We start from the raw sequence: 26,604 nt of genomic DNA, 5'->3' as shown, positions 1-26,604 counted from the left end.
CGGCACCGAGAGCGTGACAGTCGTGTGTCCTTCCGCCGTACACTTTGCGTCCCTCGACTTTGTTTGCAGGATCAAGATGCACCGCTTCCTCACCTGAAAGAGCTCCAGTTCTTCTTCGTTCCTAGCAATCATCTCGTTGATGGTCTCGTCGTCCGGGACTTCGTTCTCCTCCTGCACAACCACGAATCAAAGCGAGCATGATGCGCGATGACACAATGGCACGAGGTTGGCACGTGCCACAACGTGTGCGAAGTTAAACATTTACGGACTTAAGGTCTGCCACGTCGGGTGTAGCGAACTACGGTTCAATGCCCGGAGTGCATCTCCAACCGGTGTGCTCGTCGTCCCATTCTGCAAATACATCGAAAGCTCTCCCAAACCGTCGACAAACTACATCGTAGGAGCCGACATGCCACGCCACCGTACATCGCCGTCCTAGCAGCCGATCGCAGAAACGCCGGCGACAAAGGTGAGCAGACGAAACAGTTGCCGCCCCGGCATCCCATCCCGCGTCTGCTTCGATTTCTGTCGACCATCCGGCAGGGGAGCAACCCGCGACAAAACAGGCATCCGCTGCAACCACGCAACGCTTTTGCGACGCGGTCGGGAGGAAATCGAGGGACCTTTTGAGGACGCGGTAAGCGCACATTTATGAGACGTGCCCCCAGGTGCCGTCCTAAAGAGGGAAGAGAGCGGACCACTCGCCTCCTCGTCGTTCTCGTCCTGCGTGAGGATGGCCTGGAGGAACTGTTTGCGCTCCGAGCCCGTCGACTTCTGGTCGAACATGCCCGCCTGGATCACTTTCTCGTCGAGGTTCAGCTTGTACTTGGCTGCGGCCAGGATGCGTTCCTCCACTGAATTGACCGTGACGAGGCGCAGCACACGCACCTCATTCTTTTGGCCAATCCGGTGGGCACGGTCCTGGGCTTGCAGGTCCTGAAAGCGGACAGTCGGAGCCCGTCATGAAAGCTGCCTCTGATCCAATCACCTACCGTAAAATCCCGAGCAAGTGCCCACTCTAAATTCAGGGATAATCTAATAAAAATTGGGGACAGGCGCGCCGCCCCCCCCCCCCCCCCCCCCCTTCTTTGGTCAACAATACGTAAAGACATGTCTTTTGTGTATCTTCATACAAAATTGAGGGGTAGGAGTTTATTGTGGAATGGGCGGATGCTCGATATTTTACGGTAAGTGATGGGCAAGTAGTTATCAGTCACTTGTATGCCAATCACCGAATATAATGAAGTGATCAGTCAATTGCACGAGTGATTAGCAGGTTCACTGACCACTGGGTGTCAATACCCTAACACGATTGACTAGTGGTTACTAATCCCTGAGGTGGCAACCACCTAAAAAATTAGCAATTCGTTGCCGATCACTTAGGTGCCAACCGCCAATGACTGCAGGCAGCCAATCACACACACACAATTGGCTACTAGCAGCCACGGCGATGAAACCATATATTACCGGAACAACGTGCGAAAGACTATTGAAAATATGATATGACTCGCAGGTAAGTGATAACGAAGTGGATGCCCGTCGTTCGTGTGCCAATAACCTAACATGACTGGCAAGTCCTAGTCGCGAATCGCCAATGTGACAATCCCGATATAATCAGAAGTAGCCGCCCATCACTCGAACGACTGGCTACTTGCAACTAAACCGATGAAACTATAAATAAAAGGATGGCGCCGGCGAGCTCAACAGGCAGCCTGCATGCACACCTGGTGGGGGTTCCAGTCCGAGTCAAAGATGATGACAGTGTCGGCGGCTTGCAGGTTGAGCCCCAGGCCCCCAGCCCGGGTGCTCAGCAGGAAGATGAAGTAGGGCGAATCCTTGGCGTTGAACATCTCCAGCAGCTGACCACGGTCCTCCGCTTTGGTTGTACCGTCGAGGCGTAGATACCGGTACCCTGCAACACCCGCCCGGTGTTAGGAGCACTCAACCGCGGAGGCACGTACAAGCACATGTGCCCATGATTTCGGCGACCATCATTCATTAATACATCTATCAGTCTAACAAGTCCTAAGTGATGCCGCTACGGCATAATCTACTACTGTGAAGATGCTGAAGGTCGACATCAGACCACACATGCAACGTATTACGTGCTATTGGGCAAGTGGCATAATTATGCGGGCTCCATTTCGACATTGAGCGTCTGAGCACTTATCACACTCAACTTATTCCTGCTTTTTTTTTCGACTTCTACTCCTTTCAAAGACTTCAACTCTTTACTTACAAAGTGGATTACATTTATGTTAATGGTATCACATGACCTAGGAGCAAACACTTAGTTTTGAAACTAAAACAAGTATGCAGGCAAGCTAGTTCAATCCAGACATAGTAAACCAGGAGCGAGGAAAATGGGATGGATAGCACAAAGCTCCAAACACAGCAAATACACAGCGCTCTGTTTGGAGCTCTGTGTTGTTTGTCCCATTTTCCCCTGCTCCTGGGTTACTGTGTAAGACTTAAGGGGAGACTTCGAAGATTGGCAGGCACTTATTATCTTGTACAGAAAGATTTCTGTGAAATCTGTCTTTCTTATCTTGAAATATTGTCTTGGAAACAAAAAAAAAATGGGTCTGTGGATGTTGTTATTATTTCTGAGTGAACTGCACTACATTTTGCTATTTTATGGAAGCCATATGTTCCACTTGTACATATCACATATCCAATCTTCACAATTTTTTTTCTCTGGTAGGTGTATGTGTGATGCATGCATTAAGGGGTATGAGTATATGAAATATGGTATCACACTTTTTCTAGGTACGTTGGGCATTTTGCAATACATCATTTGAAACTGGGAAATTTGTCCTAAAAAGCCTGTAAATCATCCAGAGTTTTTATTTAGGGCTCATTAGATTCCGGAGATCTTTAGTTTGCTGATACATGTTTATTTTCTGATTTTAGTATTTCGAGTTGTCTTAATTGTTCCTATAATCTTTGCAAATGACATCTCCAATAATAACAAAACAAATTAGGTTACATCGGAACCAAGTTCATACTTGTAGTCGGATTGTAACAGGGGATAAGCTATGTAAATTTCATTTGTATTGAGTCACAAGTTATATGAAAAAGCTCTAGAGGCAGTGCTGCCCCTTAATTTTTAACCGCGAGAAAAAAAAAGAAAATCTAAAATCTAAGCAGTAAAGATTACACAACAAGCTGATAACTGGAAATGCTGGGCATTCCATTGACTTGCCAAGTCTACGAAAATATGGGAGCAAAATAACAGATTAGATCGCGGTAATAGTTTGTAAAATTTTTTCTCTTGCAGATAATTTTCTTTGCTTTTTCATATACATGCAATTTGCCCGGAGGGGGAAAAAGAAAAGTGGTTAGAAAATAGATGGGAGACAAAGAAAAAAGAAAATAGATGCAATGACACAGCAGAACTTTAAGACAATAGCAGGAGGGTCAAACAACAAACACAACAAAGTTTTGCAGACGCTGGTAGACACAGAACACTATCTGAACTTGGTACTGACAGCAGCAAAAGCTGCAAACCACACAAATGAACATAGCAATCAAGAATGAACACATTGTACATATGGTACTGTTCTTAGACTCCACTGCTGCCTAAGTTAAAAGGGCACTAAGACAAGAGATTTGAAACATTTTCTTTAATTAGAGTGCCGTTTCACAGCACAAAATAATACTGAGAAACCAACCTATCAAGAAAATACAACAATTACTCCGACAAAAGTGGAAGTGGCCACCAATCTAAGTGAAATCTATGTATATCTTACTGGCTTTCGATGACTTTCAAGTTTACGAAAACTAGCCTTGAAAGCTTAAAAAGAGCAGGGCACGTTCACGCTCTCCACTTTGGGATTGGTCCTTCCACGTTTTTATTGGCTAATGCTGCAAACTGATCAGCTGCGAAGAATAACAAGATGCTTGGCATCTTCTTCAGTCGTCCGCAACTATAAATGGCGGGCGTTCGCACGACAGTGGCATAACCTAACAACAGTTTCACGTCGGAAAGCACCGACCCCACAACACTTTTGGAGGTGCCGTATACTGCACTCAAGCTGTACAATACACTCATACTTGTCTTAGTGCCCTTCCGAAGGCCTGAAATGGAGCGCCACGGTTTCAAGGGGAAAAAAAAGCGGTAGAAACGAGAAGTCAAAACGAAATATCTGTGTTTCCGGCGGTGCTCCAATCGGCCACCCAAACAACAGGGACGGCAACCAGCGTCGGCAAACGGGAACGTGGCTCGGTGGCGAGGGGGGGAAGGGGGGAACGAGGGAGGGAGCAGGTCGAGGGTCAGTTACCACCTCTGTAGGTTAGGTAGTCTTCCATGATGGTCATCAGGGTGGTCATCTGGCAGAAGAGCAGCACCCTGTGCCCCTTGCAGCGGAGCTTGGGAAGAATCCGGTCCAGCAGTTCAAACTTGCCGGACACTCGGTACAGGTCGGGTCTGCGTGGGACCAACCGAAACCCATCCAATTAGCAAACTCCACAATATGGTCTCCAGAGGTACGGCGAAAGCAACTGCGGTCGCGGACAGTAAGGCGCCTGGACAAGTCCTCGACAGGTGCGTTTACCGCGTGCTGAAAGGAGAGGTTCGGGACCACTTTCGACGAATGGGCGGAACGGGACGCCGCACGCACCAGTTGGGGATGCGTTCTGGGCAGCGTACTTGAGCGTGCAAGGAAGAAGCCCGCCACGCCGACATGCGCCAAGCAAAGCGTCGCTCGCTCACCCCTGGACTACGCCCCCGCTGCAACCAATGTGCTCAGCGTAGGCCTCCTCAATGTGCTGGAACATGAACGGGTGGTTGCAGATCTTCCGCAGTTGCATGATGGTGTTCATCAGCGTCTTGGTTCCACCCTTACCCTGCGCGAGATAAAAAAAAAAAAGAATTGAACATTTGCATTTAGTCGGCTTAGGTTAGTCTGTCTTCGAGGTACAGCGACGCTGGTTTACGCCGTAGAGGAAAAATTTAGCTGGTGTAGCACCATTGCTGCCTGGGCTCTTTAGGGCCGGTTTATGCGCTTGCGATTGCTTACGACTAGGAGCCTTAAAACTCCTTAAAATCTCTTATGACCGGAGAGCGCAGTGGTGCCATCCATCGTAACGACCGTGCAACGCTCGGCACTTCCGTATATTTCCATTTTCTTCGCACGCACGCCCATGTCTGCCTTTTCCGAGACCTTCTGCTGATTAATTTGCCGTCTCCCGAGTTCGCGAGAAGACGTGACGGATGGGATTTTCCACCCTGTTGAAGGCTCGCTTTTGTGCGTCGGCCTTTAATCGTGACAAACCGGAGGGACCCCTCCCCACCCCTGGCAGCGACGTCGGCGACCGTTGCGGTGACCTTGCCGCCGAGTATGTTCCTTCTGCAACACGTATTTTGCACCACCAAATTTCTTTTTCTCGGCAAGGACGAGCAAAAACAACGCCAGCGTGACGGAGTGACGTCGCGCGCACTTCGGCTAAATGTCCGAGCATGCGTGGCCACGTCTGCCTGCCTTACTTCCTTCTTTCTGCTCGCTCATTTCGCAGCACTCAGGAAAGACGAAACTGACGAGATTTTCTGCCTCACCGAGGATCCGAGTTTGAGCGTCGGCCTTTCGTGGCGACAAATTCGAGAGACCCCCTCCCCCGTCGGCGTAGGAAAGAGCGCTCACCTTTTTGTCTTTTTCGGATCCGTCTGTCAGAAGAACGCCCTTCGTCTGCATGTGACGATAGAGCAGCCGCTGCAGAGCCGACATGTCACACTTCACCACGTACTCCACCTGCGGTGTGGACGAGGGAGGCGCCGGCATAAAGCGCACGTCCACTACAGCTCGAAATCACACGAGAGACCGTCGTAGAGAGACAACAGCTATTGCTCTACCCTCGTAAAGAAGGGTACTAATTACCCAGTCAGTGGCATGCATGTGGCACTGCAAACAACAGCATGCTGAGGGCAATGAAACACCATAAAGCCTTTTATTTTTGCTAAATGGGCAGAGGGATTATATTCACCAGCATTAAATTTCACCGACCAAAAAGGCTGGAATTCAGCTCTTTATACAAAACAAAATATTTGCGTGCCCTCCACGACCATAAACGCAAAGGAACCAAAGACACAATTAACGACAGAGGGCAAGTACCTCCTCCAAATACATCTCAAGGTATTTCAAAGGTAAACATCACACTGGTGTATTTGCTATTGCATGCTTCAGGCAAGTTGTTTATAGAAGGCACCAGTGGTACTACAGTCCAAACCCCCAAAAACTGGCAATACCAATTCCCTTTCAAATCAGCAGATGGAAAAAGTGCCAGATGCCGCTATAAAACAAAGTTACCGAGCAGACTCGTCTTTCTTAGAATCTTGCGCTGGATGCCGCAGATAACTTTGTCCCAGACAACAACTCTGAAGTGGTCAGAGGAGCAATCCATGACCCCAGAAAAAGTCATTTTCATCGTAGACACTCAAACTACGGTCGCGGACAGCATGGGAACGGCAGGGGGGTCTTCCAGTCGTCCCGTCCTTCGACAATGCGTGGGCGTTTCGTGAGCTTCGAGCGACCAGGCGGAGTCAAAGCCTCGCAAAAGCCAACGTGCGTTCTGGACACCCGGCATCTGATAGAGACGTCGTTCTCGTCCGACCAGTGACCAGAGTCACGAGTGACAAATCCTTTCGGTCCCACGACCTTCGATCCCCTTCGTCCTTCCATAGAGGAGGGTGAGCGATGCGCTCACCTTTTCGGGGAGTTGCGACTCCACTTCCTTCTTGAGACGGCGGAGCAGGAACGGTCGGAGCACCTTGTGCAGACGACGGATGATGAGGATCGTCTCCTCCTCGTTCAGCTCCACCTGAAACCCGTGCGTCAATCAACCGGTCGGTCAGTTAAGAGACCAATCAATTATTCGGTACATAGAACTGAATCAATTAATACACGCACCATCAATTTAATTACGGTGAACTACCCAATTAGTTGATTTGGATAATCAATAGATTGCTTGAGCAACCAAACAAGATTGCCTAAACAACCGAACAATAGACCAATCAATCAATTAATTTCCATCATGATTTCTGTCATAGAGTGCAATGCACTTATAACGATAATGAGAAAGCATGGAACTGATTATTGTTGTATCTAGAGTAGAAAATGAGCGCTTCTAGTCTAGAAACTGATCGTTATAAGCAGTACATTGTTACATGTGGTTTTGTTACAAGGGGATTGCACTGTATTCACATTTTATTGGCAGGACAACTATTAAATTACCCTCCACATGTCTTTTGCTGTATTCATTTGACTCGCTGACAAATCATTGAGTCAATAAACCAAAACATAGACTGACCAACGAAATACTTTTCTGTGTGGTTTCCACTGAACCAAATAATATACTGGTTTACAAGTGAAATGACGTCGGGTCAAACCAAGGAATCGACTGATTATTACTAGGCAACCAAGCAATCTATCATTTCTCTGCGTGCTTTATGGCAACTGGATGTTCGAAAGCACTCCTTACTTGAGGTCATCACATCTAAAGACTGTCCTAAGCAAAGCTTCCACTGTAAAACGAGCTGGAAAAATTGGCACTTGCACATAGAAAGTTCAAACTTTCACCGAATGTACACTGAGAAGGTCAGTTTTGCCGTGTAAAATGTCCAGGTGCAGTTCTCTTCCTGCAAAAAATTATAGCGAAAAACTTGACAAACTCAAAGTTGGGTGCGTTTGCAGATGACCGAGCTAGCGACGCTATTTACTTGCGGCGCCATCTCCCGACAGGTGCAGTGAGCAGACAATGGAGTGCGTCGTCCGCTCGCTGCGCCCGTCGGGAGACGGCACCACAAGTAAATAGCTTCGCTAGTTCAATCGTCCGCAAATATGCCCAACTTTGAGTTTGGCAAGTTTTTCGCTCTCAGATTTTACGGGAAGAGAACTACACCTTTAAATTTCACACGGTAAAACTGACCAGCTCGGTGCATAACCGGCTAAAAATTTATCTTTCCATCTGCTAGCACCAATTTTTCCCGCTCATTTTATGGCAGAAGGTTTGCTTGGGAAACCCTACAGTGTGCCTAGATTCGAGTATTTTCAACTGTCCAATCAGGACCAAGTTTGCAAAACGAGTTGTGAGGAGGAAAAGGAGAAAACGACTCAAATTGTGAGAGTTCTCCGCAATATGAGTCGCATCTCCCCTCCAAAAATCTAGGACCTCTGGTCGCACCACCGGCCACGTGGTGCCCTCACCTTCTCGCCGGTGGTAGCGAAGGGCGCATTGAACCACTGCTCAAAGGTGTTGCAGCTCTTGAAGATGCTTGGGAGCAGGAAGTTGAGCAGAGCCCAGAGCTCGGGAAGCTTGTTCTGCGTGGCAAGAACAAATATCGGGTTTGATCATTGAAGGGGTCACCAACCAGATGTACAAAACTATGTGCCCCAAGTGAGTAGGCTTCATTATTCTCAGTTTCAAAGCATCAGTCGTTTTGTATGTGTTTAGTTTTCTTCATTTGCTACCTTGGTGCCACCGTAACCAACCGTCCCCCCCCAACCCCTGCTGGCGGTATTCCACATCACTTTGGGTGATTCTGAACGGGTCCCCAAAACATTGGTTGAGAACTGCTGTGCTATGTTTTAGAGCGCAGCTCTTAGGCGCCCGTTTCCGTGTTTCGCGGCGTCGGCGTAACCGCGCCAAATTTAGCGGGAAAACTGACATCGTGTAACCTAAACGCCAATTCAATTCTCCGCTGAATTTAGCGGGGAAATTCAGTTTCTTCACTAAATTTGAGGGACAAATTTAGTTTCTCTGCTAGATTTAGCGGAAAAATTGACGTCACGTGCAACCAACACCAGTTCCATTCCTCGCTAACTGTGCGGCCGCTTTTGCTCCTCTTGGCGCAGAGGAACATGGCGCAACACGATATGGATGCCTGAGGTATCATGGGTGGCTGCCAACTTGGCAGTAGCGAAAGGTGGCCATCCACGCCAGTACACTGCAGACAACTAAAGGAGCGGAAGAACGAAGTTCATGCCTTCACATTCACAACTCATAAGAGGTGCTTAGGTATCCTCAAAACTTTTTATTTCAATTATAAATCAAACCTTTTTTTTTTTTTTTTCATAAATCTTGTCAAAATTTAAGGGTCAACCTACAATTGTGACTAAAGGATTTCAACCTACATTTGTGACCAAATTTCGCGATCCTACCGAGCGCATGGAGCTATCGAGTCACTGAGTCGGCGCCGTCGTAGCGCTGCGCCGGTTCTTGTTTCGGAAAACTTTTGGTGCACGAAAACAACCGAAACAGCAACTCCCAGTGGGCCGCCACTCGCGCGCATTCCTTCGGTGTCGGGTTTTGCGCTCGTCTGTGGCTGGCGCCGCTCATGTGTGCCCCTCACGACACCAGGGGGGAGGGGGAGGGAGAGGGACGTGATGCGCCATGCACCTTGCGACCTCCCCTCCACCCCTCTCCCCCTCGCGAACGTGCAGCAAAACAAAATACAGAGGTCAGTTTCGCTCCTTGTTGCTCAAGGTGGCTCGCAACGTTGCTCGCGCCTTTGTAATTGGTCTTTTTCATCGCTTCGCCTTCTTTCGTAAGTCTGGAATCACACTGTGATTTAACTGAGAGCGCTGTAAATAAAAACTTATTTCTTTCTTTAACCCAGACTTTCCACTTTTATTTAAAAAAAAAAAAAAAAAGACCAATATTTGAATTTTTTTTTATTTTAATTCTTGGCAAGTGTAATATGAAGGCTCCTCAAATTGCCGAGCTCATGCCAAGTTAGGCATTTTTTCTGGCGTGCTACCAGGGTCAGGCCAAGAATACCTCAGCACCAGCTTACCGTCGCACTCAAAACGAGCAAGGACTCACTCCGACAAAGAGCGTCGGTGCAGTTACCCACCTGCAGTGGCGTTCCCGTGAGAAGCAGCCTGTGGGGGGCGCTGTAGTGAGTGTTCAGGATCTGAGTCAGCTTGCAGTGGTGATTCTTCATGCGGTGACCCTCGTCAATGATCATGTACTTCCACCGAATCTGGATGGATGGACAAATGAAGGTTAACGGCTGCGCCCCTTACAACGGGAGGTAACTAGTGCCACCTAGCTTCGAAAACTAAACCAAAACATACAATTCTTCCTTCGCTGCAAACGGGCAGCGGAGGTCGTCGTCATGTGTACGATCTCACTACACACACCGCATCATATTACCACCAACAGGAGCGGTGTCATGGGGCTCTTGGTACGGCAACCAGTTTTTCGGCGGCATTGCGGCTTTACATAGCCAAATAGATATCATTCCTATTATAAAGTTATCCGTATTGCATAAGTGATATGCTAGTTGGCTCACAGAACTTCAAAGCTGCCTAATTCTAATTTTTGGTCAGTTCAAAAGATGGATGCTATTCTGGCAATTGTACGACAAAGCTGTGCAAGAAATAATGGTGAAATTCAATGGCTGACCTCCCAGCCCTCTTTCATTCCAAAGATTTTATTTCCTTCTGGGCTCCAGAAATGCGGAAACTCCAGGGGCACGAAAGGACCCCACGACCATCTCGACAGTGCCAAGCGTGTGACCGTACCCACTTCTATCTATTGCTGTGGCCGTGCTTTAATGGCACGGGGTGCACATTGTCATCCATTCTTTTTTCATAGGGAAGAGAGCAAATTACACCGCACGCCTTTCTCAACTAACTAACATCCGATAGGAAAATTTTAAAATGTTGCCGAAAGTGAGCCGAAATCCGAGGATCTACACACGGCACTGAAATATTAAGGCGGACTAGTTGGATGAGCAACATTAACAATGAAGAGTGCAAAGGAGAGAAAAGCACATGCACACATAACCGAGACTAGCACTAGTCCCACCCCCTTGTTCACGTCCCTGTCGGTCCTTTGCGCTATTTGTTCTCCATAATGCTGCACACACACTGCACAAAATCACCACCACCACTAAGATATTGGCAAAGGCGCAAAGGTTACATTGTCAAGTGACGTCGCAGATTAAGACACTTCTGGCTAAACTTGGCGGTGAGATTGCAAGTCACGTAACACTAGCTTCGTTCAATTTTCCCGCACCGGTGCACAAAAGTGTGGGGCAGTGCACCTCCGCTATGTGTGTTCAGATATGGTCAGAAGGGGGTCCCGCTCACCTTGGCCAGCACGGCCTTGTCCTTGATGACGTACTCGTAGGTGGTGATGAGCACGTTAAACTTGCTACTGCGCAGCATCTGAGACATCTGGCGTCGCAAGTTGGGCGAGCCCTTGTAGGCTACCTTCACCACGGACGGGGCCCATCGGTCAAACTCCAGCATCCAGTTCGACAGGGTCCTGCCGGAACGCACATATACGCTCTCAGGCTCGACGCCTCGCGACACGCCAGAGTCTGTCGGAGCGACGTCTGCACGAGGGAGCAGTCGGCAGACAGCGCAAGCAAGTTGCCCGGAGCACGCAACCAACCGGCGTTTTTTCACGACGTGCTAAAAAGTCGTCCCTCGATTTCCACCCAACAACGTCTCAAAAGCGTCGCCCCCTGCCGGCATTGCAGAAGTGGCGGCGGGGGTGGCAGACGCCTGGTCCGCCTCAGGTAGTAGCTCTCCCGCTAGACGGTCCGTGGAAGCTTTGACTGCTGAGAGTCGGAATGCCGCGACGACAATGACGCTCGCATTCTCTCGTGCTTTCCACCGGAACTTGTGTGACCGAGCGCCATGATTGCGACGTCCGACGGGAGACACTCCAGAATTTGCGACGTCATTCAATGACACCTTGGGACCACTTTCGACGCGTGAGCAGAACGGGGATGCTAAATGCGCCTGTTGGAAACGCATTTCGGGCACCGAAGTGCAAGTTCCTCCCAGGCGCCGATTTTCGCGCGGCCGAGGTACGTCGGTGCAAAAATTCCGCAGCTTCTACTTTCGACAGCAGGGCGGACGAATTCAGTGGTTTCTGCACCGGGCACAATAGCTTACCGCAATATCCCGAGAGAGATGGCCCACCTAAAATCGGTAGCAAATCCGATAAAAAATAAGGGGGGCTAACTTTCGGTGTGCCATAAAAGAAAGCCGAAAAAATGCTACCGTAGAATACCGTGCATCTGCCCATACCACACTAAGCGCCTGAAACCAAATTTGTAAGATCTGGGAAAATATGCACAGTACATTGATATGTAAAACTGATGACCGGACAAGCACCCATCCCCCATTTTTTCACGATTATCTCTAAATTTTGAGTGGGCGCTTGCCTGGTATTTTACGGTAGGTTTAGATTTTGTGACCTTCAGAACTTGTGATTGTGGGAAGGGGAAATCAACCAAAGATGACTGTCTTTCCGAGTCGGCAATGTTCGCTAGTCTCCCGCTCTGGTTAGGTAACGCCGTTTTTTCCGAGGTCACCATTGGCCGGGGCCCCGCAATTACTAGAAGTGGGCTATCTTTCGATGAATAGCAAATGATGCCAAAAATAGAGAGCAGGCCATCTTTTGACAGTAAAGCATCTCTCGGGATATTACGGTATAATGATGAAGCATTGTTAAAAGCAAACTGATCCACCACTTAACCGAAAGTTGTTTGTGCCGCTCGAGCACTGTCTCTGCCGCAAAGCCGACGCATTTGGGCGCGCTGAAACTGCACCAAGGTGTACCGAGAGCACACCAGAGTAGCTATCATATTTACACAAATCTAGGCCAACTTTCTCACGAATAAAGCAAATTAATCTACATTATTGCAGATTAATGCCTAGAACTGTCTGGAAGCTGTTCTGAAACACTGAGCAAAATTTTAAGGCACTTGGAGCCATACAGCATAGACCACTTACAACGTAACCGCTTATAGTGCAGGACTGGGTATAATGCGTTTTTTTTTTAAACTACCGGTTCGCCTCCCATAGAACTCCATGTAATTACATACCGCTTAAAACGCAGGCGTGCGAAGGGAAATACCGGTTATAGTGCGGTTTCTGGAACAGCCTGCCGACTGCGCCGACGACCAGAGCAGCGAGCACGCTTCCCTGTGTGACACTAGAAAACGGCGCTAACTGCAAGCAGCACTCGCGGGGCAAGGAGGTTGCTCGAAGAAGCGGGAAGAAGCAAAGAGAGAGGCTTCAGTTGCCATAGCGACGGAGGGACGCACGCAAGTGTCGTTCACGTGCGTGCGTCCCTCCGCTGCGTTGGAAAACATAGAGCAACGACAGACCAATCGCAAGTCGAGGAGAAGTGTTCGCGCGCGTTGCATGCCGGTCGCGGGCCGGCTTTGGCTTCTTCTATCCGCAAACATGGCGTCAATTGTGATCGTCGTCGTAGACTGCGTGTGGAAGCTCATCGTTCCGCGTAAAAGCGCTATCCTTGACTGTAAATTTTCGTTGCGTGTCGCTATGATAACCCAGCACGTACTAGAAGGGAAAATCTACCCACTCGTGCGGCGATGTCATGGCGGCGCTCTCAAGACGGCAGAAACGCCCGTGTCGTCGTGTTTGTTTACTTCGACTACAGTGGTGATTTCTAAGCATTTGTGTCCTCGAACATCGCCCAAATTTCTTATTTTGGCGCATTTCATGCGTGTGCTCAAGTTGAAGGTATTACTGGCGCGTACCGTATGAAGGATGCGAATTTTCATGCGTTTTCATCACCGGAGAAAAGTGATTAGGGTTAGCAATCCTGAACGCTCCCAACGTCCGTCCGCAACCCGCGACGCCGTTAAAAGGCTGCGCCAGGCAAAAGCCGCTAATTTCTTTTAAAATGCGTGACACACTTGAGATAGAACTGTACTAGTCTGGTGAAATAAAGACTTTCCTCAAACTAAGCTTTATTTTTCATCTAACATATAATAAATTCTTTTACAAAGGTAAGTTGTTTCATGGCATGTATTTTGGCCTGAAAAATTGATGTTTTAGTTATAGCGCGGTACCACTTATAGTGCGGATTTTCGCGACTCCCGCGACATACGTTATATGCGGTCTACACTGTATCGAGGACTCCGTTTTTTTCTCAAAGCCCCATCATATGCTGCTCTTGTTTCCTTGCTTGCCTCGATTCGCTTTCCGTCTGCTTTGCGGCAGAGTTGACCTAAATTCCGAAGGTTGGCCTAGATTCCTAAATGTATGCCCAGTGTGCGAGAAGAATGCTGGAGAATACCACGGGCGAACGAGCTCTTCCTAAAATGCGCTGTAAGCTATCCTTCCGGAGTACCAGACACGCGCTAGGATGGCTCGCCGGATCTTCTAAAATGCGCAACTAATCAGTTCGCTGCAGAAAAACAAAAATGCAGAGCAGCACAATGATCCTCAAAGCTTTAAACAGGCGCTCAGACAGCGGAGAACGGCCTCGGTCGGTTCGCGTCGAAGCGCGGAGGTTGGGGAGCGTGCAAACTCACGAGAGTGGTACGATGATCAGGTATGGTCCGTTGATACGCTTCTTTTCCATAAGGTACGTAATGACGGCTATGGTCTGAAAAAGGAAAACGGAAACGGTCCGTTTAATGTTTCACGACGTTGCCACTCCATATTAAAGGCCACTCCATTTTTTAAAGAAGTGGAATAGAGAGATTTCGATTTTTCCTAGTGCACCTAGAGCAACTAAATATGGTACTTTTCTCATCAATGACCCTTCAGTTGTTCTGTTGCTTAAAATCATTATTGCCAGTCATCCAAAGTTTACCCTGAAATCGCAGGAAACGCTTTCTTGCCCTTCAAAATGTTAAAAACCCAAGTTTTTGGAATAATGTATGCGATTGTAGCACGGGTTAGCACTAAACTTGGCGCTTGCATTAACGCACGCCACGCGAGAGTTTTAGGACAGTGTTTTCCCGCTGCGACGCGATGCCTGAGCATTTTGCGCCTGCAACGCCAAGATACAGTAACAATTTTTATTTCATGCACGAAATAGTGTAACTTCAGAGAAAAAAAAAAAGCAAGTTTCTGGTCCAGAGTAACATTTTAGATTTGTTTAAATACGTGAATGTGCCACGAGTGGTCAACTGCCCGTGTCCGCCGACCTCACATTCGCGACCGCGGAGAGAGCTGCGATCCTACAAGCTACCATTTTCTAACTATGCTCGCCTTGGCTTTAGCCAACTTCTCAGGCACAACGAATCCTACTTGGAGGAATGCAAGGACTCTTTTGTATACACGCGCAATTTACGGCAAATAGCGTACGCTGAAATAGCATTTGCAAGGCGCAAAACACGGTTAGCGTCGGGCTCATGCGCAGTAGCGACGACGCTACTCTCTGCGTACGCTACTCTTAAAACTCCCCGCTATTTAAAAAAAAAAAATATATATATACTATATTGCTGGAGTTTTCTGACACCGTTACTAAATCTAAAATACTAAAATAGTCGCACTTTCAAATTACGACTATCGTCAATTGCACCCGCTCTGCACCAAACAGCCCTAAAACACTGACGCCTACAAGATAATCTGGGAAGCCCTGGAATGGAGGACCGTCCTAAAGGCCGGTTGACACTTGCAACTGCGTACAACCGCGCGCCTTAAAACCTCTTACGACGGGGGAACACACTATGTAGCGCCCCTTGTCGGCTAGCCTCGAAACATTTGGCCTTTCCGTAGATTTCCTTTTTTCTTTTTATTCGTGCATTTTTTTTTTTGCTCAAACAATTTTAAACAATGTTATAAACAAGCATTTTGATAGATGGTAGAAACAAGTTATCTCGCAAATATTGCGAGGCCTTTGCTCTGGCGAAACGTGGTTCCAGGGCCAACTCACAGATGTCGTCAACGTGCATTCTCGTCGTAAGAGATTGCAGGAACTTGGTCCCAAACAAACGCAAGTGTGTGAATGGGCCTCAAAGGAGCCCTAGAGTAGATGCTGCGTTTGTCTCTTTAGGGCCCAAACTGAATCTGTGTCTCCTAAGCACCTCAGAAAACTGAAAAAAGCAATGAGGCGTGGCCTTTTTTTTTTATAGTTAAAAACACAACCAAATATTATGACACGCTCCTTTTCCGAGATATATCTCGGAAAAGGGAAGTGTCAGTATGTTTGCTTACGTTTTTAGTAAAAAAAACAAAATCACATAATTGTAATTTTTTTTTTAGGGATGTTTAGCACACAAAGGTTATGTTCGCATCATAAAAGCATTAGCTCAAAATTCGCTCCCTTAAGGGGAGACACTGCCCAGAAAAAAAAAATTCTGCAAAAAAAAGTTAATTTTGAAAAATGACATATTTACATCCACCAACATCTACAGAGTATTTCCAAAAAGTTTAATTAACTTTCACTGCACAGTTAATTTTTTATAAATTATTTTCTGTCCACCAAAGCTAAAGAAAAGGTAGGGTTTGGAGCACTTTGAACGCATTTTTCTCCATTCCATTTTTTGGTATAAATTCCATTTTAGTCAATCTATCGTTTGATAATGGCAAAACAGGGAAGGCTCATTCTTCCCTTTTCCTGACTGAAATTTAATAAGGAATGCGGCTATGGAACTTTTTTGTCGCTTTACGAATGTCTTTTATAAAAAATGTTGACATTTTGTCGAAGACACAGAAGACCAAAAAGTTGACTAATTTTGCAGAAGAGAAAATTTATAGAAATAAATGACTTCTTAGAAAAAACATTCCATAGCCGCACCCTCTAGGCATTCTGCTACATATCTAGCGAATAAAAATCTTGAATATCGTGATAGTTTTCTGACGATAGATTAACTAAACAATGTAGGCGTGTTGCTGATAGAAGGTACTCTAATTTCCTTCTTATTTAACCGACAGCCCTGAAATTTCGTTATACACCCTCTAGCATTACCGCCAGCCTACCCTGTAAATTTCATTCATTTTAAGACAAGGGTTCAAAAGTTGACCTTCCTAGGGGGTGTGTCCCCTTAAAGGGTGTTGATAGGTGACTGCAGGCCCGTCCCCGATCCGAAGAGGGAGTCACCCACCTGGATGGTCTTCCCAAGCCCCATCTCGTCGGCGAGAATGCCGTTGAGGTTGTTGTTGTAGAGGGAGACCAGCCACTCCAGCCCCTTCACTTGGTACTCCTTGAGCGAGCCGTTCACCATCAACGACGACTGTTCGCGCACCTCTTCGCTGATTGCGTGCGCAATGTTGTAGTAGTTCTGGTAGCCGCCTGCCTTGTACTCGTCGTCTTCCGCAGCTGCGGCCCTGCGAACATGCGCGCGATTGGTTGTTGAGGATTTGGATAAGACTAGAGACAGAATGAAGGAAGGGGCGATATTGACCAGGCGGCAGTTACAGACAGGCCCAATGCCAAATACTGGTCTGCAACTGACATTGGGCTAGAGCTGGTAGGAAGTTGGGTTCAGAACGGCACCGTGCTGGACAATGGTGCAACAGTGACCTGCGACGACCACTGGGTCAACGTAGGACCAATATCCACTGAGCATCAGTCTGCAACCGACATTGTGCGAATATCTGTTCCAATCCGGCCCTATGTAGGGTAGTGATAGAATGTCAGTCTGCAATCGACATTGAGCTACTACCAGTAGAACTTTGAAAATGTAGGAACATGGTGGAATAGTGGAATACGGCGGCTACCAGGTAAGCCTGCAAACAACCTTCGCTATGGGCTGGTCCAACGTCAGTCTTCAGTCAACATTGTGAAGACATTGGTTCCAGACTGGCCCAATGCCCTATACAGGTAGAATGTCGATCTGTGACTGACACTGCATGAATAATGGGTGAACATTGTATGCAGCGGCAAAATGCTGAACAATGGTGTGCTAGTGACCTGCAACGGCCACCCAGACAGAGCAGAACTGACGTCAGCTGTGCAGTGGACCAGCAGTGGTCTGTGGCTAACGATGTGAATATTGGTCGCAGACTGACCTACTAAGGCACACCACAATGCCTGGCAGATATTCAAAAAGTCTGGAAAAGACATTAGGTTTACATAGTTCACAACTATAGGAAACAACACTCGACAAACAAACTGAGTTTAACTTTGCACAAAATCATCATTATGCATCTGAGTGAAGGATCAAGTGCCGATGTTCCAGACATCATAATCCAAAGCATTGGGAGTTGGTCATTCCAAAAATCAAAAACTCAAAACACAAATTCCTTGGCCACGGTTTGGAGATCAAGACACGCTTTATCGAAGCGCACCCAACTTCGGAAGCATCTGTCAATCTATGCTAAATTATACATTCGCATAAGGGGCACAATTCTGTTTACAAACTATCTGTGTAATCATTAAGAAATCAAGAGGGCCAATCAATATCTGTTGTAGGACTGCCCGATCCCAGTGGCTGCAGCTACAGTACCACACAGGCATTGTCAGCCTATAGTTTGCATAAGCTTAAGCACCTCTTGAAATAAGAAGCTTATGATCACAAACCTTTGCCCAACAGCTCGCACACAGCAAAACGTGTAAAAACAAGGGCTACAGGCCAAAAAAAAAATCGGTGCTTGTACGAGAAAAAAAACCGCTGCAGTTACGCACTGAATGACAGTCTTCACATGGTCATCCGTCGAAGACGACGACATCTTGGGCGCCGCTGGCACCGCCTGGTGCTGGATCGGAGCCTCTTCCCCTTCGTCCTCAGACTGTCGTCATGCGAGGAAAAAAAAAACCAACATAATTAGACGACTGTTCCTAACTTATGCGAGCGGTACTCAAAGAAAAGCTGAAGCACTGAGTTTGGCGCAAACTTCTTCTGTAGTTCCTTGTCCCATGATTTCAATCCAAGCACTTGAATTGGGAATGAAGTAAACATCAACTGCTTTCGTCTTGGAAAAACATTATGTGCAGGCATTGCAGCAGGGTATGCGACGGGCCTTTGTCACTTGTTATCAGTCTATGGTGCCGTGACGTCGTTGTCGGCAGCTCCGAGCCACCTAAGCTATGAGCAGAGATCATCTAAACCCGCTGACGACGTCACTTTCGCCAGTTCAACCATCCGCTCCCGTGCTCTCCTATGCTCGATGCATAGGAGAGCATCATGTCAATCTTATTCATAAAATCTAAGTAAAACTTTAAGACAATTTTTAATGTGCCTACATTCAAACCTCCACAGTTTTTCTTATTGTGAAACACTCTTTGGCTCGTCGGAGGGGGTCGCCAGATTTAGTGAAGCCCAAAAAATCGACCGCGAAGCTTAATGCTGAATGGCTGGTGGAAAGGCCACGTGACCAATGCCAAATGGTTGATTACAGGGAGCAAGGGAAGTTCTAAAAAACCGCCAGGCTTTAAAACCCGACTAGGGCCAGCATCTTCATTCGAGGAACTGCTATCAAGTTCATATGCCCCGTGTTAAGTTATCCGATGACGAGAGCCGCAAGCACTATTCATAGAATAACTTAACGGGATAACTTCCAAAACGTGCCGGGCTCGGTAACAGTCCGGAGCGATACCGGAACGTTGCACGTCTAACAAAATTGCCCAGAAATTTTCTATTTTCAAATCAAATATTCTTTTCAGCTCCCCTTTAAGAACAAAGTCTCGGGCCCTTTTTGACGTGGAAGAATACATGGCTGGGCTTGCAATTACAAGCATATCGAACAAATTATTTCCGTTGGGCAGTTAGTGGACAAGTAACTGACGGAAGTCTAGGACGAACCTCGGTTGACTCGTCGGTTTCGCCGTCCTCCTCGTCGTCGCTCGCTTCCCGGGGCGCCACCTCAAACCTGGAAACGAACAGACGTCGTCGCACAAAACAATAAGAAGCGGAAAAGAAATGCACAAAGACGTTAAAGAAGGTCCAACAATGCGAGTTCAAGCTCCACATTTTTTTAATATGCAACAGAACGATAACTGCGCGTTTGCGACGACGACCTACGCTACTCCAAGAAAAGAAAAGACGTGGTTTTTAATGACCCCTTGTCGAAAATGCGCACCATCCAGTAGGGACAGTGCCAATCATTCGAGTTCGCCATTGTCTGGCCATGCACTCGGAGCGTGCATTGGAAACCACAACTGCGCCAGCATTTGGCATGAACTCAACCCGGCTCGTATCAGAAACAAGTGCCGCGTCGTTGTTCGGTGAGGAATCGGATCAAATCGCACGCTTTGCGTCCAAGAAATGGCGACTGCCAACGTTGCTTGACAAAGTTTTGAGACGGGTCTATCGCGTTGAGGAGAAAAGACAGACGGTCCACTTACGGGCCGGCACAGACCTTAGAAGACCGGTATGAAACGTGCGCGTGTCATCACCCAAAAATCGCCGCCATGCCGGGCGACTTAAAGGGGCACTGACACGAGTGGTAGCGCAAAGTGGAAAATCTTTAAGAAACCTTTCTTATCTACCTGAGAGTCTACTGATCTTCAAAATGGTGCCTATTGAAAACTAATCTACTGAATAGACCTATTGCTAAATTACTCAAGCATCAAGGAGAATGCAAAGAATGGTGTTCCACGCGCCGCACGTGCCGGCGTCTGCAGTAGCAACTGCTCTAAAGCAAACGCCCAAAACAAATGGCATCTTGCACGCGCGTTCCTCAAAGCTATATTTTGGATATTTACTCACAATCTTTTATACGGAAAAAGCGCGCGCAGGCGGTGGTGTGAGCGTAAAGTTTTCAGTCACTGCACACGAGAAATTCATGAAACCTTAGCCCTATAAACAGTTTCGCTGTAAAAACAAAAAAGTGATTTTGACCCGTCTGTGCCTTTTTAAAAACGCAAGACCAGAAGCCGACGATTGAAGGGAGTGACCCACCCTGGGTGCATCTCGAGCCAGGCCTCCAGTTGGCTGGCCAGGGGCGCGTCCTTGCCCTCGATCACCTTGCCCGTCGCTGTCTCTATCACGTTCACGCGCAGGTCGCTGTGTTGCGAGCTCTCGTCCACCATCTGCACAAGGGCACCGGCTCCAAATGTTAAAACGATAAAAGAAACAAAAATCTAACCCAATCGTGGCATTTACTAAAGTCACTGATGGAGGGAAAACAGCAGGGTGCTTCTTCCGGACGCTCGGCATTCCGTAGTGCGCTCCATGCCTTCCACCATGCTCTGGCTGCTCACGAGCGCTCGAGGTTTTTTTACACTCTAGTTGGGGCACGCGAGTCAGAAAAGTAATTTTATACGAAAATTTTAGAGCAATGATGATGGCGCAAAACGCGATTTAGTTGGCAGTCACTTCCTCTCCACTTGTTTTCCGTCTTGGCATTTCGGGCGTGGAGGCGAAGTGGATCGGCTTCGCTTTCACGACCGAGGTGGTCATTCCGGAATGACCCGTACGTCATGGACTTTGTGCGCAGATTTTCAAATAAATCTTTCACCCTCAATATTGCTCTAAACATTGTTTGTTTGTTTTTTTTCGCGTAAAATTAATTTTTTTGATACACCTGTTCCCAACCAGACTGTTTAAAAATTTTGTTCTTTTCTTTTCAGGGACTTTTTAAAGAGATACTGAACCGAAATTTCGAGCTCACAAAACAAGGCTACAGTGACAGATGGGACGCTGCAAAACCCAAAAACATCACTCATACAGGGATATCTCTAACGGATCGCCGCATTTTTGGAAAAGAAATGCGAGACACGGCCGACAAGGCCGACGAGACGTATGATGCAAGGATCCTCTTTCCCCTATTCCTCGCTAAGTCCCGTTGAGCTGGTGAACCGAAGCGAGGAGGAGAGAAGGGAGGCCACCTCCCCTCATCCTCAACTGTTCCAGGAGGACCGTGACGTCGTAGTACTCGCTCGATTGCGCCCCTTTTTTCCGAAAGTACGGCCATCCGTCCAAGATGTCGATATACGAGTGATGTTCTGGAGATTGCAGCGTCCCGTTCAACGTGCCTGCAACCTTATTTTGCGAAATCCAAATTTCGGTTCAGCATCGCGAAACAAATGTTAAGCAAAAACCGCATCGGGCCATGCCGCGGCATAAGCGTGGTAAGCGTTGAAAAATGCCGCGGCATTCGGTCTTGTTGCAGCGTAAACGGAAGTTGCTATGGTTACGCCGCTCGGCGCCACAACGCGATTTGTGCTCGCAGATGTTTCACGCTTTGGTGGAATGCTCTGTGGCAGGGGTCTCAAACGATCCCAACGGGCCGCATGTGGCCTGCACCTCGCTGAGCTGCGGCCCGCAAGCATCATTGTAGCTATGCTATAATTTCATGCTCAGGTAGTTTATGCATTCTGTCTTTATTCGCATTGCGTTTTGTTTTGATGTTTGGATCTCAGCTTTTTGTCATGTTAAAATCACCTGTTTGACAATAGACGTTTTGCTAAATTACCCAAGTGCAAGGACAGTGTGCGAGTGTAGTTAAACATGCTGCACGTACTGTCTTCTGCAGCAGTAACTCTTCTAAAGTAAAAATAAGATACAAAGGGCTCTTCGCACGCGCGTTCATCAACGTCTCAATTCGGTTGTTTACTTCGAATATTTAGTACAGATAAGGCAAATGAGTGCAGCGCTTTTACTTACGTTCCGATCACTCTTTTTGGTGCTTGGGTAAATTTAGCAAAACGTACTATATTCCGCTACTAGTCTGCAAGAGAGAGCTATTTGCTCATGGACGCGCCTCGGCTGCACAGACTCTCTCAGCAGGAACAACTGTCAAAGATAAGACTATGAGCTCACGACTCTCGCATTCAAGAATATCACCATTAATATATGCATATTATATGCATATAATATGCATATTAACATGCATATAATAAAATATGCATGTTAAGCTCGATTAATTTCCGTATAAATTGAGCAATTGGAACGACAGTTTGCTTTCTCTCTTGCTCTACTAAAAATCCCAGCACGATGGTGGGGCGGTGCCAGTTTAATTCTTGTTGTCGTATCAAGCGAGTGTCCAAAGTTTCCCTGGTTTACGTTGGTCCTCGACCTTTCCTGGCTGGGCCATCTGCCCCCCACACCCAAGCGAGTTCGAGACCGCCGCTTTCTAGTGAACGATTTACCAGCCACCCCGATGCCACACAGTCGCAGCGACGCGCCGAGAGACTCACCGCCTCGACGGGCGCCTCGACGGCCCCGCCCTCTCCGCCCTCGGCCCCCGGTGCGGTGGCGCCCTCCTGGGGCAGCTTCTTCTTCTTCTTCTTTTTCTTCTCTCGCAGCTTGCGGCGCTGCTCGGCCTTGTGCTGGCGCACCATCTCAGTGAGGTTGTGGATGTACTCGTCCGTCTGGGAGAGCAGGAAGGCCAGCCGGCGGTCCTTCTTCTGGTCAATGAGCTTGCGGTAGCCCTCTTCGTCCTCGGCCATGAGCCGCTGCATGCGCATCTTCTCGATGCGCTCCTGCTCCTTCTTCTGCTCCCGCTCCGTGTTGGCGTGGTAGGTCACCACTGCCTTGTTCACCTTGGCCACCTTGCCCTGGATGCCCCGGTGGAACTCCCGGAAGTCCTTGCCGTGCTGCAGCACCGCCGCCAGGTACTCCTGCGGACCGGACAGACGGCAGTGCCAACTCAGCGGTTATTCCACTAAATTTTGCAGTTTTTCGAGTTGTCTCAGAAACCGCTTTACTACTAGAAAATTCTGCTGTTTTTCGAGTCAGAAACTGCGTTACCCCTAGAACAAGCGATAAGAATGCTTTTGTGGCTTCTTATACAAGCTCGCAATAAGAATGCTTCTCGCACAACCTGTCACCTCTTACACAAACAAGCTACAAGAACGCTTCCCGCCTCTTTGTCTTACCTGGCGTTTCCACTGCCAGAACTTACATTAAGAACAACCGTAGCAAATACTTCTTGCTTCTTTGCCTTACCCGGTGCTTCTCTTGCCTCGACTTATGATAAAAATGCTTCCTGCTTCTCCGCCTTACTCGATGCTTCTGCTGCCTCGACTTACGATAAAAGTGCTTCCTACTTCTCCACCTTACTTGGTGGTTTTGTCCTCTCGCTTACCTGGTGCTTCTGTCACTTCGATTTACATCCCCTCTGCCTCACCTGGTGCTTCTGGCGCCGCTTGCGTTCCTGCTCCAGCTTCTGCTGCTTCTCCAGCTTCTCCGTGAGCCGCGCCTCGCGGAGGCTCTGCCGCTTGGTGCGCTTGTACAGCTTGGGGTTCAGGGACGTCTCCAGGGTCGTGTCCCGGCGCATGCATTGCACCACCTCTGCCCGCAGCTGCACACACCCCGCCCGCACGGCCCCACGTCAAACCACGCTCCCAAGACGGACTCAAAACCCCGCCGAAGACGTTACTGGCGCTCAAAGGAAAAGGAGTCAAAGGGCATTGAAGCCGGCCCTGAGATTGCCTGCTGGCACAAACTCCATCCACTGAGCAAACCCCAAATCGGTCGTGCACACCCGTCTCCTCCGCTACAAAAATGCAACCCAACCTCGTGACATACCGTTACTTTTAATACAAAATGCTTAAGAGGCTGGGTCAGGTGCAAGTCACGTGGCCTCATGACGTAATGTGACTGAGACGCCAGGTGACTTGATAACAAACTTTGGATGTCGCACGCACATAGCTCATGCTTGGCTCATTCACACACATTCTGTGCGTCTCCAACCTTGATATGATCAAAACATCCCTAAATGGCCACCAAAGTAGATTTCGAGACCGTCTTCTTTTGTTCCGAACTCAATCATGTTAGAAAACCCAATAATACAATCATCTGTGACTTTTTTTCTTTATTAAAAAGCAACCAAACATTGTGTTTTAATAAAGGGAGAGTTGCTTCATTAAAATGCAACTCGACCCTTTTCTGAGATACATCTCAGAAAAAGGGCGAGTTGCGATGTTTGGGAGTGTTTTTAATGATGAAAAAGGGTTATGCATGATTGTACTTTTGAATTTTCTGAGCTGCCTAGGGCACAGAATAATGAACTACCAACTAGCCCCTTCGTCAACAAACATAGATTAAATTTAAATTATATATAAAAAAAAAAAAAAAAAACTCTAAGAAATGTATGTCAATGCCCCTTAAAAAAATTTTTGAGATGGGTCTCAGTAAAGGGGCACAACATGAGGCTCTGTTAAATCTTTAGTTGGAAAAAAACAAAAAGGACTTTCAGCCTTTCCACACTGGTGAAGAAGGAAGACCAGCGAAGCTGTACTATGGTGGGAATGAAGTAATGGCCGGCCGCAAGTCGGCAAGCCAGAGTGGAAAGGCTCGAAAGGTTGCCGCCATCTATGAGCGACAACGGCAACTAGACAACTCGCAAGCCGGTTGTCTGGTTGCCAAAACCGCTTATAGATGGCAGTAGCTGTTTGGTGTGTTATGTCGACATTTATTTTCTGGCGGACACAATCCTGAAGAAACTAGCCGTTAACAGGTCCGCCGTAAAATATTGAGCATGATTGTGATTTAAGGCTTTCTAGGTTGCTTAGACTGCACAAGTGAGTCTGCACCATACCAAGAAAATATAAAAAAACCCATTTCAGTGCCCCATTAAGCTCAAAACGCAGCACAGAGCCACCCACCTGCCGCTGGAAGTTGAGCAGCCTGAGTGCCCTAAGCTCGATCATGGCCTTGCGCCGCAGGTCCTCAGGCAGGTTGGCGGGCAGCTTGGACAGTTCCTCGATGCGGTGGGCAATGCGGCTCGTCAGCCGGTTCTCCTTTTCTTTCAGCAGCTCGATGGGGTCGATGCCCTGGGGCTTGGCCACCGGTGTGATGCGGTTCTGCTTCTGCTGCTGCATCTGCACGTCGTCAGAAGCGCCAGCATCAGATGCACCAGCATCAGATGCACCAGCATCAGATACACCAGCATTTAGATACACCAGTAACGGGCGGATCAGCGTAAAATGCAACACCGTCAGAAACCGCCAGAACTGTACATGTTCACAAGCATGGTGCCCAGGGCCGCTCAATGCACGTGCCAACGTCGGCCGCTACGTCTCTCGAATGTGAGGGACGTATTCTGTGCTTTCTGGTTTCTGTCAGCATAATCGAGCAAATGAAAACTTAAGCCCACTCCCTGTAAATAATGTTCCCCTAGTCCTTGTTCGCTCAGACACATGAGCAAACATGCATAGAAGAGCAATCTCGAACAGAGCGCTGAGAGTAAAACCTCTCAACACCGGATTAAGCAAACTTCGCTGTTCATCGTTCAAGTGCGCTCTATGTATACAATGTTCCTTTAAGTCGTTCGTACGGACATTCAGACAAACTTCTATAGAAGAGCAAACCATGAAAAGAACACCCTTCCCCTTCAACTAACTTGCACGGATGAGCTTGTAGCAAAGGTCACAAATGTTCCAAGGAGAACTTCGAAGCAAAGTGTGTGCCGGTCCCACCCCGTTCTCAAAAAGAGTGGAGTGAGTAATGCCCTGAAAAACCAAGACCCCCCCTAGAGCTAATCTTTAAATAAACCCAGCCCCAAAAAGGCAGGAAGTGATAAAGGGACAGAAATGACTAAACACTTCCTGAGAAGGATGGCTTATCGCTGTTATCAGACCTTTTTCTGTTTGTGTCTCTGATAAGACAAGGAGCCCCAGAGTACTCTTGCCTCTTTAAGACACCCCGCTCCTTAAGGAGGGGAGAGGAGGGGGGGACCACCCAAAGGATTTGGGGTTCAATCCACTAAGACCCAAACAAAAAAAACTGCAGTTACTTCAGTTACACAGATTTCGCTACAAGAGCTTGGGTTAAAAAGAAACCGATCATCTACTAGAACTCTTCAAAATACTGTTTCCTGATGTTTTTAGATTACCTTGGCAAAAACTTCCTGGGACAATATGAGCAATGAAAAAACTGAGACAACCCCTGATAACAACAATAACGTTACACTGACCCTTTGAGTGGTATTTGCCCACTGGCTAAAGCTGTGGAATAACTTGAGGAATGCCTACTACTTGTTAATCTTGTGA

General features: G+C 47.7%; 1 protein-coding gene across 2 annotated transcripts in view; it reads right to left on the bottom strand.

Moving 5' to 3' along the window:
* The window catches only part of LOC8033690 (transcription activator BRG1), a 49,481-nt gene that overhangs the window by 13,407 nt on the left and 9,470 nt on the right, over positions 1-26,604 (bottom strand). The window contains exons 7-24 of one of the 2 annotated variants that reach the window (XM_029974852.4): positions 25,219-25,434; positions 23,739-23,912; positions 22,807-23,229; positions 20,567-20,697; positions 19,469-19,535; positions 18,352-18,455; positions 16,829-17,051; positions 14,306-14,379; positions 11,094-11,271; positions 9,851-9,979; positions 8,202-8,315; positions 6,703-6,816; positions 5,643-5,750; positions 4,715-4,848; positions 4,284-4,429; positions 1,725-1,912; positions 706-936; positions 94-171 (exon numbers count right to left, since the gene is read on the bottom strand). In XM_029974852.4, the coding sequence (XP_029830712.3) occupies positions 94-171; positions 706-936; positions 1,725-1,912; positions 4,284-4,429; positions 4,715-4,848; positions 5,643-5,750; positions 6,703-6,816; positions 8,202-8,315; positions 9,851-9,979; positions 11,094-11,271; positions 14,306-14,379; positions 16,829-17,051; positions 18,352-18,455; positions 19,469-19,535; positions 20,567-20,697; positions 22,807-23,229; positions 23,739-23,912; positions 25,219-25,434 (2,832 nt within the window). The remainder of the gene's footprint in view (positions 1-93; positions 172-705; positions 937-1,724; positions 1,913-4,283; positions 4,430-4,714; positions 4,849-5,642; positions 5,751-6,702; positions 6,817-8,201; positions 8,316-9,850; positions 9,980-11,093; positions 11,272-14,305; positions 14,380-16,828; positions 17,052-18,351; positions 18,456-19,468; positions 19,536-20,566; positions 20,698-22,806; positions 23,230-23,738; positions 23,913-25,218; positions 25,435-26,604) is intronic. The other variant, XM_029974853.4, reaches the window with a different exon arrangement.

The sequence above is a fragment of the Ixodes scapularis genome, unplaced genomic scaffold (genome assembly GCF_016920785.2).
Source record: "Ixodes scapularis isolate PalLabHiFi unplaced genomic scaffold, ASM1692078v2 PGA_scaffold12__126_contigs__length_90152505, whole genome shotgun sequence".
Taxonomy (NCBI): domain Eukaryota; kingdom Metazoa; phylum Arthropoda; class Arachnida; order Ixodida; family Ixodidae; genus Ixodes; species Ixodes scapularis.
The sequence above is the reverse complement of the archived record's forward strand: the minus strand, read 5'-3'. Positions and strand labels throughout refer to the sequence as shown.